This window comes from Bos indicus, chromosome 22, assembly GCF_029378745.1.
Source record: "Bos indicus isolate NIAB-ARS_2022 breed Sahiwal x Tharparkar chromosome 22, NIAB-ARS_B.indTharparkar_mat_pri_1.0, whole genome shotgun sequence".
Lineage (NCBI taxonomy): Eukaryota > Metazoa > Chordata > Mammalia > Artiodactyla > Bovidae > Bos > Bos indicus.
This window is the reverse complement of record NC_091781.1, coordinates 21,804,338-21,821,114: the sequence shown is the minus strand read 5'-3', so window position 1 is coordinate 21,821,114 and position 16,777 is coordinate 21,804,338. Positions and strand designations below refer to the sequence as shown.

The 16,777-nt window shown below is 40.6% G+C and overlaps 1 protein-coding gene across 2 annotated transcripts in view; it reads right to left on the bottom strand.

Moving 5' to 3' along the window:
• SUMF1 (sulfatase modifying factor 1) overlaps window positions 1-16,777 on the bottom strand; it is a 94,746-nt gene that overhangs the window by 63,430 nt on the left and 14,539 nt on the right. For both annotated transcript variants that reach the window (XM_019984974.2, XM_070776299.1), the window contains exon 3: window positions 15,237-15,311. In XM_019984974.2, coding sequence (XP_019840533.2) covers window positions 15,237-15,311 — 75 coding nt within the window. The remainder of the gene's footprint in view (window positions 1-15,236; window positions 15,312-16,777) is intronic.

Genomic DNA, 16,777 nt, shown 5'->3' with positions numbered 1-16,777 from the left:
TTCTTTAGGCAAAGAAGCTTTTATTACAACTCTTTACAAAAAGGCTTCATTTAAGCTCCTTAAATTGCTACTGGCTTACCTACGAGCCTTTCTCAATGTCTAAAACAGGGAAATTACAGAACATCTGAATGACATTTGATTGGTTCTGTACTTTGTTTTCGTGGCTTACAAGTTCTGAGGCTTCTGAGAAAAAAGGTCAAACAGAAGACAGAAAATAGAAAAGGCACCTAAGAAGCTCTCCCAGCCTGGCTGCCTGCTTAACACAAGCAGGCTTACAATGCTGCCAGGTTTTAAAGGTGAGAGGATAGGGAGGCCAACTGTTTAAATTCCCTCATTTGAAGGATGGAAAAATGAGCCCTGAAATGTGGCAGGTAGTGGTAGGGCTAGGGAAGGAACCCACAGCCACAGATATTCAATTTATAAGTCTGTTCTACTACCCAGGCTTTTCCAAAAGCTGTTTCCAGAGTCTTCCACAAGACGTTAATAGCTATGGAGGGGAGGAGGGGGCAGGGCGGTATGGGGCGGGTGGAAGGAAGTTCCACAATCAAAGCAGTCCATCTAGCCAGGAAAGCACTCAGGTAATCAAGTTAAACTAGTTTTTTTAATTGCAGAACTCCTCAAAATCTTTGAACTGCTTACATTAACAGTCATGGTTAAGTTCTGAGTAACGGGAGATGGTCTTTGAGCCAAGGGCTTGGTAGGTTCCAATCCTGACTATTGACTACTTACTAGCTCTGTGACAGTGGGCAAGTTACTAAACCTCTCTGAGTTTGGTTTTCTCAATCAGCAAAATCAGCCTAGTAAGAGAACAACAGACTGGTTCCAAATAGGAAAAGGAGTACATCAAGGCTGTATATTGTCACCCTGCTTATTTAACTTATATGCAGAGTACATCATGAGAAACGCTGGACTGGAAGAAGCACAAGGTGGAATCAAGATTGCCGGGAGAAATATCAATAACCTCAGATATGCAGATGACACCACCCTTATGGCAGAAAGTGAAGAGGAACTCAAAAGCCTCTTGATGAAAGTGAAAGTGGAGAGTGAAAAAGTTGGCTTAAAGCTCAACATTCAGAAAACGAAGATCATGGCATCCTGTCCCATCACTTCATGGGAAATAGATGGGGAAACAGTGTCAGACTTTATTTTTCTGGGCTCCAAAATCACTGCAGATGGTGACTGCAGCCATGAAATTAAAAGACACTTATTCCTTGGAAGGAAAGTTATGACCAATCTAGATAGCATATTCAAAAGCAGAGACATTACTTTGCCAACAAAGGTCTGTCTAGTCAAGGCTATGGTTTTTCCTGTGGTCATGTATGGATGTGAGAGTTGGACTGTGAAGAAGGTTGAGTGCCAAAGAATTGATGCTTTTGAACTGTGTGGTGTTGGAGAAGACTCTTGAGAGTCCCTTGGACTGCAAGGAGATCCAACCAGTCCATTCTGAAGGAGATCAGCCCTAGGATTTCTTTGGAAGGAATGATGCTAAAGCTGAAACTCCAGTACTTTGGCCACCTCATGTGAAGAGTTGACTCATCGGAAAAGACTCTGATGCTGGGAGGGATTGGGGGCAGGAGGAGAAGGGGACACCAGAGGATGAGATGGGTGGATGGCATCACTGACTTGATGGAAGTGTGTCTGGGTGAACTCCGGGAGTTGGTGATGGACAGGGAGGCCTGGCGTGCTGCGATTCATGGGGTTGCAAAGAGTCAGACACGACTGAGCGACTGAACTGAACTGAAGAGAACGTATCTAACAGGCTTACTACAGTGTGGATTTAGCATAAGCATTCAGAAGACAAGCATGTATAAGTGTTGGTACAAGAGAGCTCAAGAACTCATTTACAATGCTATTCATTCATTCACTCATTTATACATTCATCAAACATTTGATGAGTGCCTGCCCTGTGCAGCCCTGTGAGAGGCCTGAGGGGTGAGAAGCCACGTCCACAATCTAGGGGTGAAGCAGACAAATAAGCAGATTCATTCAAGGCTGTATTAAGTACTGTGGCCAAGAGGGGCTTGATGAGCTATGGGAGCCCAAGGATGGGGACCCGACTGAAGTCAGGGGGTGTCACCCTGCAAATGTGTCCCACAGGAGGGGAGAAGGAGGAGCAAGTGAGGTAGGATGGGTGTGAGAAGGATGTTCCACAGGAGAAGCTGCTCTTATTACATGTCCACTTCACTTGATCTCCCTGTATTTTAAGAGTACTTCACTTAATCCAAAAAAGACAAACATCAACTTTTTCTGTGAAATAAAATACACCAAAGATATTCAGAATCTTAGACTTGGAAAGAAGCCCAGAGGACACCTGCTTTCAACCCATACCCAACCAAAGACATCCCCTCTACAGTATCCCTAGGATGAATATGTAAGACAGGATGAACACGGCCCTGGTTTAACCAGGACAGTCCAGACGTACACTTGTTATTCTGGCGTACTTACAGCAACCCATTTTATTCTCAAAAATATCCCAATGTGGACCATAAATTATAATGGTCACTCTACTCGTAGATGATCCCCCATCTTAGCTTCAACAATTTAGGGGACAGACATCACCTCCCTGCAGGTACATACTCAAGCTCAGATCATTCTAACAAACAGAGCTCTTCATCAACAGTGCAAGAGAAATGCCTCCCAGAGCCCTTTCGTCTGCTGGCACTGATCAAGCTCCAAGGATCACGTGGAACAAGTTAAATTCCCTTTGGATCACCTTGCAGACATGTGTAGAATAATCATAATTCTTTCACCTCTTAGTCTTCTCTAGGTTCAATCACGTATTCACCCTTCCCCAGGCTCTACCGTCTCAAGTGAAAGGAATCACAGCCTCCCTAGTTGCTCAGGCCAGTACCCAGGAGTTCTACTTGGCCCCCTCTGCTCTCAGATATCCAACACCAGACCCTTCTCAGCATCTCTCCTCCTGCCAGCCTGCTCCACAGCCACATCATGTCACACCTGGCACATGACAAAAACACACACAGAAGCCAAAGTGCTCTCTTTAAAATATTAACTAGAGGGGACTTCCTCAGTGGTCTGGTGGTTAATAATCCACCTTCCACTGCAGGGGACATAGGTTTGACCCCTGATCGGGGAACGAAGATCCTACATGCCGCAGGGCAACTACAGAAAGCCCATGTGCTGCAACAAACACCCAGCATGGCCAAAATAAAATAAATTAAAAAAAAAATGTTAACTAGATCCAGTGGCTTCCAGCTGCACTAAAGAAGAAACCCAAACTTCTCTGAGGCTCACAAAGTCTAGGTCATCCACTGCTGCTATTTCTCCAACCTAAGCCTAGCTCCTATCCCAGTTCCCCCGTTCATGACTCCCTCAGTACTGGTCATGCTGGATTCTACTCACCAGGCAGGTTTCAGCTCAGGTGTCACTTCCTTAGAGAGGCCATCCCACACCCCACACATAAAAGAGCCCAAGGAGCCTAATCGTATAATACGCAACCACTCTCTCCCCCATTACTCTGTTTTATTTTATTCACAGGCCATTAGCATAAGTCAGTTAAAAGTTCACTTGTGTAGAGTGTGTTTTTCCCTGGAGCTATAACTCCCAGGAGAGTGAGGATTTATATCCACAGTACTTGGAACACTGCCTGGTACACAGTATATATGGGATAAACATTTATTTAACAAATAAGTTCATCTGTTCCTGAGGCTTCCATGGTTTCCAAACCCCTCCCCACCACAGGTGACCCTCTTCTGGATAAATATCGATTAAAAATTCAGTGTTTCAACAGGACATACTTTTATAGAGAGGGAGAATCAGCCCTCATCTTAGGGGTTTTGCAAAAGGGTCCCTGACAGGAAAGGTTCTAGGCTGGTCCTCAGGTAGCGCTAGTGGTAAAGGACCCACCTGCCAATGCAGGAGACACAGGAGATGTGGGTTCTATCCCGGGGTCAGGAAGATCCCCAGGAACAGGAAATGGCAACCCACTCCAGTATTCTTGCCTGCAAAATTCCATGGACAGAGGAGCCTGGTGGGCTAAGTCTGGGGAGTCGCGAAGAGTCAGACACAACTGAGTGACTAAGAGCGTGCGTACACACACACACACACACACACACACACACACACACACAGGTACTCCTAGGTGCCCCCCTTAAACATTTCCAAGAACTGAGACAAGCTATTTCCCCTCCTGGGCCATGGTTGCCTCATCTAGAAGAGGAAAGTTTTTCACCAGATGATTCTGAAAGTTTCATCCATTCTAAATCCTCTTTTTTTGCGTAAGTCTTTCCTAAAGCTGCATATCCCCTGGGCAGAACTCCCTACCTGACAGTCTTTGTCTCACTGCAGAGGTTTACAGCACAAATGCCAACACCTGGGAGGTAGGAGATGAGAGAATCTTCTTTATTTCCTAATCCAAGTCAGACCTCAAAAGACCCATGACTTGAAAAGACACTTAAGAACCTCTTAAACAGATTTGAAATCTGAGCCTTTGGGAGCCCACCATGCCTCACTAACACTCATTCTGATCAGGGGCCTTGTTTTAGAACTGGTTGGAATAAAATACTGTGCCCTGTTATCCTACTTTATTGGATTCTCACCTTCCAGGGTTATCAATTGCTTCCTGAGTCTACACCACACACTGACTCCCAGGACAGGCAGACAACCAGCCTTTTCAAAACCAGACATAGAACACAGTTGTCTGACCATGTTCTCTTCTTATCCAATCAGCCAACCCTGGATCGCACTTCCTGAAAAACTCAGTTTCTGTGAACTCACCTTCACCCTATTGATCAAATCAGCGTTCTCCTGCCAAGAAAAACCTGCCTTTCCAACATGAGACAGGTCATACCAGGTCTGAGCCCCACAGCTCTCAAAAATGAATGCTCTTGTAGAGGATACTCAAATGGCATTCTTTCCTTTTTTGGCAAATATTTATTAAGTCCTTATTAAGTGACAGGTATTATGCTCAGGGGATGGTGAATAATTCGGAAACAGCTTTACCTGCCATCGCAGGACAGTTCGGGTAAAGAAAAGGGCATTCAATAAATACCTACACAAATAATGATGAGTGAGATAAATAATGTGAAACGAAGGCATAAGAAGCCGTAAGAACAAATAAATGGAAGCATCTCAATCTGCAATGTTGGACAACAGCCAGGCATTTCAAATGGACTGCCCAGAGTAAGTTTAGCTGAAACCTGACCATGCAAAGCTGAATATGGATTGTCAAAGCAGCAGGACATGGTAGGCACTCCACCAGAGCTCTGTCCTAGTTGATCCCAAGACGAGTTCTTCCTTACCTGAAAGGCTTTCCTAAAATGCCTTTTCCTCACACAGGCATTCCCTGATCAACCTAATAAATTCAACTTTGCAGGCATCTCTCCCCACTCCTCACCACTTCTCTTCATCACAGCACTGCTGAGGTACTTCCACTTCAGGATGGGATGGACTTCATATACTCTTACTCTTTTTGATAAATTTTAAACAGATGATATATGTGTTTTCATTCTTGTTTCTCTAATATATTTCATACTAAAAAGTCATAATTCAGAAAAAAAATCACCCAATATTGGTTTGAATTCGATGTTACTGCATTCCTTAGACTTTGAGCAGTTAAAAGACAGGGAAGATATCTTCCATCTTAGTATTCCCAGGAAGAGTACAGTACCTAGGAGACAGCAGCACATTTCCGATGGCTTGCTAAACAAACAGGCTACATATAAATCCAGAAAGGAAATCTTCAAACAGAGGGAGCTAAGCTCATTTCTTCTATAAGTCAAAAAACAGACCCCACTGATGGATGGCAGACAACCAAGGAGGCACGAATTTAAATAAATGTCACTATATACACCCAAAAGAACTGAAAGCACTGACAAAGTCAGACACTTGTACACCAACATTCATGGTAGCGTTATTCGTAATAGCCAAAAGCTGAAAACAAACCAAATGTCGACTGACATATAAAATAAACAAAATGTGGTATACGGAAACAGTGGAATATTATTCAGTTTTAAAAAGGGAATAGAATTCTTTTTTCATTGATTACAATGTTGTATTAATTTCTGCTGTACAACAAAGTGATTCAGTTGTACATATAAATAATTTTTAAAAAATACTCTTTTCCATTATGGTTTATCCCAGAATACTGAATATAGTTCCCTGTGCTATACAGTAGGCCTTTGTTGTTTATCCAGGATTGAAATTCTGATACATGGTACAACATGAATGAAGCTTGAACACATTATGCTAAGTGAAATAAGCCAGTCATAAAAAGACAAATATTGTAAAATTCCTTCTATGAGGCACTTAGAACAGACTAACTGACACAGGCACAAAGTAGAATCAAGGTTTGCCAGGGGCTAGGGGAGGGGGAAATAGGAAATTATTGTTTAATGGTACAGAGTTTCTGTTTGGGATGGCAAACAAGTCCTTTAAGTGCATAGTGGTGGTGAGGGTTGCACAACATTAGGGATGTACATAACTTTAATGAATTATCCATTTAAAAATAGTTTAAATGGTGAATTTTATGTTACGTATATTTTATCTCACTTTCCTACCAAAAAAGATGTATCACTTGTATATTCCTCTAGCCAAGGCCTCTAAGATAACCCAAGAAGATTTATCCCATGACAGCAAATCCTTTGAAAATATCACTGTAATTTTGTACAATGCTATATGTGGCAATGCCAATTCTTAAGAATGAGCCAAAGTAAAGCAAAGGAAATTTAACTAAATTTTCAATTAGGCCAGGCAAAGAGAATCTGAAGAAACCAGAGCAACATTTACTAAAAGGCTCTTTATGTGCCAGACATTGTACTACTAGGTAGTTCTATGAACATTACTTCATTTGATCTTTACAATACTCTACGAGGTAGGCTTAGTGGACATGAGTTTAGTGAAGGACAGGGAAGCCTGGCATGCTGCAGTCCATGGGCTCACAAAGAGTCAGACATGACTTAGCGACTGATGACAACAACTAGGTAGGCATTAATATCCCTATAAGAAATTGATTAAACAAGTAAAATGAGATAAACCATACTGAAAAAGGATATTTTTAAAAATATTGTATACACATATCTGAATCACTTTACAGCAGAAATTAACACAAGATTGTAAATAACTATAATTTTTAAAAAACTAAAATTCTAGTTAGGATGAAGAAAAAATAATTAAGGCGCTACACTAACATGAAAAGGATGAACAAACAGAGCTACAAAGTCACTACTAGCAGTAGACAAGGCAAAACTTCTGATTTGTACTTAACCAGGTTACTAGGTTAACTGCCTCAAAAAAAAAGTCAACATTCTCCAGAGTATTATAACAGGACCCAGAGACCCAAAAGTGAAGGGAAAAGAAAATGAACAGGTGCAAACCCCAAGATGACCCAGATGTTGGAATTACTGGACAAAGAACAAAACAGCTATTATAACTATCAGCTATGACGTGAAGGTGAATGCTCTTGAAATGAATAAAAAAGCTAGGCATTCTTTCTCAGCAGAGAAACAGGAGCTATTTTTTAAAAAGGAAACTTTAGAATTGCAAAATACAGTATCTGAAATTCACCAGATAGGCTCAAGAGCAGAATGAAAATGACAGAGAAAACAGGAAGCTTGAAGACATATCACTAGAATACTAGATTGTATCACTAGTATACTATCTAAAAACAGAGAAAAAAAATTGTTTTAATGAACAAAATCTAAGGAACCTCTCTTCAGTAATAAAAAGTCTAACTAAAGTGTCAGTATCCCAAAATGAGAGGAGAAATTGGTGTTGAAAAAATATTTGGAATAATGGCTGGACACTCCACAAAATATGGTTAAAGACATAAATTTACAGACACAAGAATCTCAACAAACCCCAAACAGGATAATCTCTAATAAAACAATGTCCAAAAGCATTATAATCAAACTGCTAAAGATAAAAGATTTTTGAAATATCTTGAAAGAAGTCAGTAAAACAAACGCCACAATACATATGAGAGATTAGTGGTTCAAATGTCTATTATTAGAAACCACATCTACAGAAAAGAGTGAGTCAATATTTTAAAGTCACAAAAGCAAAGAAGTGTCAACCCAGGACTTTGTATCCAGTGAAAACATCCTTCAAGAATAAAGGTAAAATAAACACATTGCAGATGAACAAAAAGTAAGAGAATTCATCACCGTAAGACTTGCTCTAAAAGAAATGCTAAAGGAAGTTTTTTCAGCTGAAGGGAAATCTGGAACTTTAGGAATAAAGGAAGAACTACAAAAATAGTTTGGGTAAATAGAATAGATTATTTTCTTCTTTAAATTATAAAAACATATGTATGAGCATTACAAGCAAAATTTGGGGGTTCTTTCCCCTTTATGAAGACGTACTTACTATATATAACAACTATAATACAGGGAGTCAGGTAAAAGAACCTACATGGTAATAAGGCTTCTATAGTAAGTCTTAAAATGTTAACTCTGTAGTAGACTGTGAGGAGTTAGGTGTGTATATTCTAATTCTTAGAGCAACTTTAATTTCATACTTAAAAATTAAACTTTAATTTTATACTTAAAGATACTTAAATTATCTTTCAGTAATGAAGCAAAATATATTTGAAGACTAAAAAAATAACACCAAAGATATAGCCAAAAGCTAACAGAAATTAAAATGAAATATACATACTAATGTATACAGTATAAAATATATACATATATTTAAAAATAACTATATTAAGTATATATAGTATAAATATATACACATACATACATTTACTCAAAAGTGAAGTTAAGAGACATGGAAGACTGAGTGACAAAGTCTAACCAACATCTAACTGGAGTCCCAGAGGAAAGAATGGAAAAAAAGGCAATATTCAAAAAGATCATGGTTAAGAATAATCCAGATATGATTTAAAAACACTTGTCCTCAGATTCAGGAAACTCAATGAAACTGAAGCAGAAAAATGGAAAGAAACCAACACCTAGGCATATCACAGGGAAACTGCAGAACAGCAGAGACAGGAGATCGTTTTAAAAGTGGGCCCAACTCGATGACCTACAGAAGAACAGATGACCCCATGGACTACAGCCCACCAGGCTCCTCTGTCCATGAGATTTTCCAGGCAAGGATACTGGAGTGGGTTGCCATTTCCATCTTTCAGTAACGAAGCAAAATATATTTGAACACAATTAATAAAAAAAACATTTACCAAAAGATCTATCTCCTTTAGGCAGAAGAGACTTTTTTTTTTTTTAATTTGAAAAAAGAAAAAGGAGAAGCAGTCTTCGTAATTCTGAATCCTTAATGAAATTGGCTTTCAGTTGAAAAGACAGTCTCAAAATAGCTTCTCACCCTCCTTTTTCAAGGACACTTACTCAGCAATTTGTTTCCTTAAACTGTTAACAATTTTGAAAGTATTAAACCACAAACAAATAGATGATCATTATTTCTCAGGTTCCCACCAAGAGGAATTGTTTTTTCCCATCTCACTGCTATTCCTCTGTCCAAGATTTAGGAGATACATTAATGACACAAGTATAAAAATGAAACATACTCTTTAGAAATTATATATTTTAAATACCATCCTTTTAAGGTAGTTTAAGTTATCTAGAGTTAAAAAACAAAAACAACAACAAAAGCTAGCCTTAATCCCTTCTAGGATTTGATATCTATAGTTTTTAAGACACTGTTTTAAATGAAACATCCAAGTAATAATCACAAGTAGGTAAATTTCTACACACACATATACTCTGTTTCTCACCATTAAATTTACCATTTATCTCTACAAGAAAACTGTGAGAGCTAGATGGATGCTTTGCCTCTAAACGTTATACATTAAAAAACAAACCAACCCAAAAGGACAGCGGCATCAGCAGTTTTTTAATCTCTCCAAGTCGATGTGTAGAACCAGACACAGCAATTAGATAACCACTAGGTAAAACCCCAAAATCCTAAGCACACATGCACAGCCAATCTATGTGAAGGTACCTTTACCAAACCAGGATACAAACAGGCAAAGGGAAACCGCCAACAGCCACACAACCTGCGTGGTTGTTACAGCTGTATGGAGAAAAGAGAAGAAAGCAACAAGTCATCAGAGCTGTGATGAGGAAAATCCCAAAGCAGCCAGTGGACATCCCCGGAAAGCAGAGAATTACAGTGTGAGGAAGCAGTGAAAACGGGGATGGCTTCTGCCCACTGTGGTGGCTATTGCGCGCTAGGGACCCGTGGTGAGAAAGTACAAAGGCCATTGAACAGTCTTGCCCCAAGAATTCTTGACACTGACCTGCTAGGGTTCCCATCCAGAACAGAGTCCCTCACCAAGGAGAAAGCTGAGAGAATAAAATCAAACTCTAGGAAACAAGGGACAAGAGAGTAAAGGAGGAGAAGGAATGGAAGGGAAGAGATGCAGGAAATTCTGAAGGAACAGGAGATCATATGTTTGAGGCCCATGTGAGCACAACTGAAGATAAAGAGTTCTTCAAGAGACAGAAGCTACCCTGGACCACGCCTCCTTCTAAAGGGTAAGGAATGCTCAGAACGCCATGTCAAAATGAGGTCAAGGGCACTAAGAAAATGACTCATGAGAGAATAAAATAGAACAGGATCAGCAAACTCAGATGAGCAGATAAATCAAGAAATAACTAAATCAAAAGAAAAGGCCACTTCAGAAATGAACACAAGAATACTTAAGAGACAAAGAAGATGTAAAGGAATAAAAAATTTTAATTAAAAAAAAAAAGAAACAATTCAAAACAAGTGATAAACTCTGAAAATGAATCCTATAGATATATTAAGAGTTCCTAAAGAAGAAAACAAAGAATGTTTAAGAATGTTTAAATCCATAGGTTCATGACATTTTTTTTTTTAATCTGGTGATTATACAAATCTACATTTGTGATAAAACGATATAGAACTAAATACACACATACCAATGAGTACATATAAAACTGATAAAACCAGATGAAGGTAAGTGGGTTGTGTCAATTGTCAACTTCCTGCTTGTGAAACTGTTCTACGGTTACGTAAGATGCTAGCACTGGAGGAATCCAGGGGAAGGGTGTATGGGATATCTGTATTATTTCTTACAACCGCATGTAAATTTACAATATTCTTTAAATGTTTAATTACAAAAAAAATCAAATCGGTTATTTCTAGAGAGTAGTAAGGGATCACTTCTTTATTTTAAAACCTAGTAAAGAATCAAGCATTTACTCTCTTTCTTGTATGAACAGTATCAATGGTTAAGAAAATAGTAGATGAGGGAACCACTTCTTTATAAATTCTCAATTAATTAAAAAAAAAAAACTATTATATTCTCAACATCTTTCAACCCCCAATGAACTCGTGGATCTAGACACTAACATTAACAGGATTAACAGCAGGTAACATTATAGAGAGAGAAAGATATTATGTGCCTTGTGGTGCCTTGTGGTGTAAGAACGTGTCACTATCTGAGGTCTTGCAATGGGGTCCAGGTATAAGTCTGATCATGTCTATGGATCCAGACACCACTGGCAGGGAATGCACAGGACAGGAAGAAGAGTTGAGGTGCAACATGAAAGGGCAATCCAGAAAAAAACCCTGGATTCTTTCACAGATAAATTGTTGGGGGTGGGGGGGGAGCGGCAGACAGGGCCAGGGGCTGGGAAGGAGCAGGATCAGTTCAATTCAGTTCAGTTGCTCAGTTGTGTCCGACTCTTTGCGACCCCATGAATTGCAGCACGCCAGGCCTCCCTGTCCATCACCAACTCCCGGAGTTCACTCAAACTCATGTCCATTGAGTTGGTGATGCCATCCAGCCATCTCATCTTCTGTCGTCCCCTTCTCCTCCTGCCCCCAATTCCTCCCAGCATCAGAGTCTTTTCCAATGAGTCAACTCTTCGCATGAGGTGGCCAAAGTACTGGAGTTTCAGCTTTAGCATCATTCTTTCCAAAGAACACCCAGGGCTGATCTCCTTTAGAATGGACTGATTGGATCTCCTTGCAGTCCAATGGACTCGCAAGAGTCTTCTCCAACACCACAGTTCAAAAGCATCAATTCTTCGGCACTCAGCCTTCTTCACAGTCCAACTCTCACATCCATACATGACCACGGAAAAACCATAGCCTTGACTAGATGGACCATTGTTGGCGAAGTAATGTCTCTGCTTTTCAATATGCTATCTAGGTTGGTCAGATTATAACAGTCTTAACTAAGCCAAAAAAAAAATCTTAAAAGACACAAATTTGCTTTAAATGGGCAGGACTAAACATTGGCAGTCTTGGGGATACATGCCTGCTGATAATACTATAAAGAAATGCAAAGAAGTATCTAAAAAGTATGTTAAAGTATCAAGAAGTATCTTAAAAGGCAAGATAGGGACTTCCTTGGTGGTGCAGTGGTCAGTACTCCAGGCTTCCAATGCAGGGGACACAGGTTCAATCCCTGGTCACAGAACTAAGATCCCACCTGCTGCATGGTGCAGCCAAACAACAACAAACAAACAACAACAACAACAACAAAACTCTTTTTAAAAAAAGCAAGATAGTGGCTACTTCAGGGATAGAGCAGGTGGTGATCAGGATGTGGCACATGGTTGGGGTTGCTATGGCAGGTGGCAAAATTCTAATTCCTGACGTAAGACAAGGTTACAGTGATGTTTGTTTTAGAGTAACACAGTAAAATGACTCACTTGATTTGTGTGATCTATATTGATTTTTCTTTTATAATGAAAAGGCTTTTCCTGAAAATGCAAAGTTATAGCCCTAGTGTTTCCTATCATGAGAGAACATTTGTAACATTTAAAATAATTAATTTAATTACATTATTTTAAAGAATTATATGAAACATAAAATAATCACATGACTGTAAATATCTAAAAAAACTGCATGAAAGTAAATAATCTTATAAAATAATTACATTTAATATATACATAAGAGTAAACCACATTAATAAATTCCAGCCAGCCAGTGAAACCTGGGGAAGCTTCTGAGGCCTATTTGTTATGTTAAAAACGAGATTAACAAGTGCTACTAGGTTTTAGGGGCTTCCCTGGTGGCTCAGCTGATAAAGAATCTGCCTACAATGTGGGAGACCTGAGTTCAATTCCTGGGTTGGAAAGATCCCCTGACGAAGGGAACTAAGAAACCACTCCAGAATTCTGGCCTAGAGCATTTCATAGACTGTATAGTCCATGCAGTCGCAAAGAGTTGGACACGACTGAGCAACTTTCACTTTCACTGAGTTTTAGTGACAAGCAAACACTCAGATGAGAGTTTCTTCTCAACTTACAAGAGCCCTGAGCCCGAGACTGTGTGATCTGATGTTTGGCCATGTACCACCTTGATTCACCTGCTTCACGTAAAGTCACCTAGTGGCCCATCTCCTCTCCTACACTCTTGGAAACACCAGGTTAAAAATAGGTCTAGTGCATGAGGGTATGCCAAGACCTAAGAGGAGGCTGAAAAAACAAAAACTTAGCTCCCTCAAATCACTGACAGGTTCATTTCACTCATTCCAGCCCTTTCTTATCATGCTTAAAGGGTTTGCTTTTCTATTATGAGCACTTAAGTGAGTGCCCAACACTATGACCGGGTAACAGCTGCTTCTCCTCGTCCTGGTTACCAGCACACACACTTCACTGTCGGTTTAACAGGGCACCAGCAGAGCCTAGTAATGATCAGCCTTTATGCCTAAAGTGCTCAGAGCTTCTCAACTGACAAGAGGCCTTGTATCTGAAAGCGCAAAATACAAAACTAAGTGCCCTCCCCCATCGGAACTCCCTATCACAAAACAAGACCTCACAGCCTGAGCTGTTCGCTCATCAACACTAAGCCAATCTGACCTCAAACCCCTTCAAAAAGGGGGACGGGGAGGACAGGGTATATCAGATACATAACAGACTTGTAATGTAAACTTGTGAAGAAAACCTTGAGATTCAGATGGAACTGGTCATGTTTGTTAAAACACTGGGACTTCCCTGGTGGTCCCCTGGTTAAGACTCAGCACCTCAATGCCGGGGGCATGGGTTAGATCCCTGGTTAGGGAACTAAGACCCCAAATGCTGCAAGGCAGCAGGACAAAAAATAAAACGAAAAATAAAGTAATATGAAATACATATATAAAGGAGGCCTGATTCTCCTATAAAATGGCTTGAGAGCAAGTCTGGTTTTACCTCATCTTTCCCCCTCACTACCCCAGGTTTTCTACATGAGTCAAACCAGGATGGTTAGCTCACAAGAGAGAACGGTGAAGCCAACATATAAAGATGAGATTCAGGCAGGAGTTGAAAGGAAACCTGTATAAGAAAGGAAGATTAGTGCTGAAGTCCTGTCTTCCAAGTCAGGGTCTTATTCAGTCTCCCTGGGGTTAGCTGACCCCGTTTCCTTTCCTCTCTCACCACCTCTTGCTTCTTCTGCATCCTTAGCCCTGTTTCGTGAACCTTCCGCTTTCCAGCTTACCTACCCCTCCCTCCTTCCCTTGTATATTTTCTGCCTTCTCATGAGGCAGATGAGTAAATATATACCCAAATATACACAGACAGTAAAGAATCGGCCTGCAAAGCAGGAGACCTGGGTTCAACCCCTGGCTTGGGAAGATCTCCTGGAGGAGGGCAACCCCCTCAAGTATTCTTGCCCAGAGAATCCCATGGACAGAGGAGCCTGATGGGCTACAGTCCATAGGGTCGCAAAGAGTCAGACACGACTGAATGACTAACACTTTCACTTTTCACTTTCACTTCAAATATACACAAACCTACTAAAATGTCTGCAACAGAAACCCTGAGCTCCCCTTACCACACAGGTGCTTCTAGAGGCCTTATCCACTGCTTCCATGACTCCACTGGGTCCCCTCGAAGAGAGGGTTCACCCCAGATGTTAAGAACCAGGTTCTGGCCTCAATTTCCTGTGATCATCCAGAGCAAAGGGCCCCTTTCATAAATGCTACTCTGATCATGTGAATTCAAGAATCCTTTAAAAGGATGCTCTCTCTCCATACCAACACCTGATGAGCCCAAGATTTTAAGAATAGAAGTAAATTGAAAAAAAAATACACATTTAACCCTCCATTCTAGAAATGCCTATAAGTAAAAGAAACCCAGAAGGGTTTAAAGCCCAGGTACAAGACAGCAGCTCAAGTCAGACTCCACACGTTAAACACTATCCCAGGTCTGTGGGATATCCATAGGCCTGTCCTAGGGGAAAACCTATAGCAGGAAAATGGTGAGCTACCTGGGGGGAGGGGAAGGACTTGTAGTTTGGATTTTTCACCCAAGCTGTTTCTAATGAGCAGTAGAGAAATATGAGCCTGTTAAAACATTACTTACTGCCTGCTGGATGTCAGACTTCACCTGCTCACTCAACATGCCTTCAAAAACGAAGGAGTCACCAAACTTCTCAGCCTGAAGGAAAGAAGGGAAATAAAAATGCAGAAAAGTTTGCAGTAACACATTTCACAAGTGCCATTTTCTATGTATGCTGCTCGAGTGGTTCTTCTTGTCCAAATGAACTTAATTTTGTCATATGACCTCCCAAAGGATTCAGAAATGACATTAAAGCATCTGGCTTCCTATTAAAACAGGTTAGTGTCACTTACAGAGCCCATTTTCATTTTAGGCTCATGTAGCTGATAAGGATGCAGACTGGAAGAGATTAGCTTTTGAGCCTGTGATTGTCTCTGTTGATGGAAACACATCTCCCCAAGTATTACAAATGACTTTGGAAAATAACAGGATTCTTTACATATCAGATCACATATCAACCTTTTCCTTTGTTCTACTACAGGAATTTAGCTAAAAGAAGCAAATGGCACTGTTTGCTGATATTCTGACACATTCTAGCTCCACTAAGGTGTCTGCTGTGCTGATAAATCTCAAGTGGCCAACCTGAACACCAGGTGGAAATATGTATTTTAATCATTTTTATTTAACGTTACTGTCTCAAGTCTGTATCTACTTGGTTTTCTTTGCTACATGTGGCCCCAGTGAGCAAATGTGCAAAGTAGCCTCTGGTTTCCATGGTTCTACTCTTTCGGTTTTCTTCCTCCTTTTGGATTCTTCCTCCTCATCTCCTGAAATACGTGGGCTCTCCTTCTAGCCCCTAAAACACTGTTGCTCCCTGATATTCTACCCTACCTCTCTGCTCGTCTTACTCTATTCCAGCGGCTCTTGGGCTCTGTGCAGTTGAGATCAGCTGGCAAACTTGTTGCCACTACACATCACAGCTCCCCAAGCCCAGAGCTTCTGATTCTGGAGGTCTGGAGTGAGGCAAAGGAATCTGCACATAAGAACAGCTAAGCTGGTGACTCTAACATAGGTGGTCTAAGAGATCCCACTTGAGAGACACAGACCTGCTGCTGGACAAACTCTGGCAATCTCATCATTTTAACCACTGCCAGCACTTCAAATGATGCTCAGATCTCTACCTGCATACATATCCTCTCCTCGCTAGATGAGCGTAACTTCCTGCTACATCCCTGGATTTCAGGCCTTATGAACACCTCAAATTCTTTTTCCTGATTCAAGCTCATCAACTTTTTGCATCCCAGCTCTTCTTCCTGTATTCCCTTGTGGCGTCACCATGTCTAAAAACCCAGACCAGTCCCTCATTCAACAACATTGATCAAAGACCTACCAGATGCCCGCCTTTGGGCTACATGACATAGATACAAGGTCAATATTACATACGCATGGACTCTGACCTTAGAGCACTTAAATATGGAGCACTTAGAACAAAAGTCAAGTTGAAAAAAGAATGGAAGAAAATAAGTACAACTTTATGTGACATTGTAAAGTGGAGAGTACTGAGAAAAGTCTCTTTTTGAGAGAGCGGGCAGAGGAAGCCTCCCTGAGAAGGATATTTAAGATGA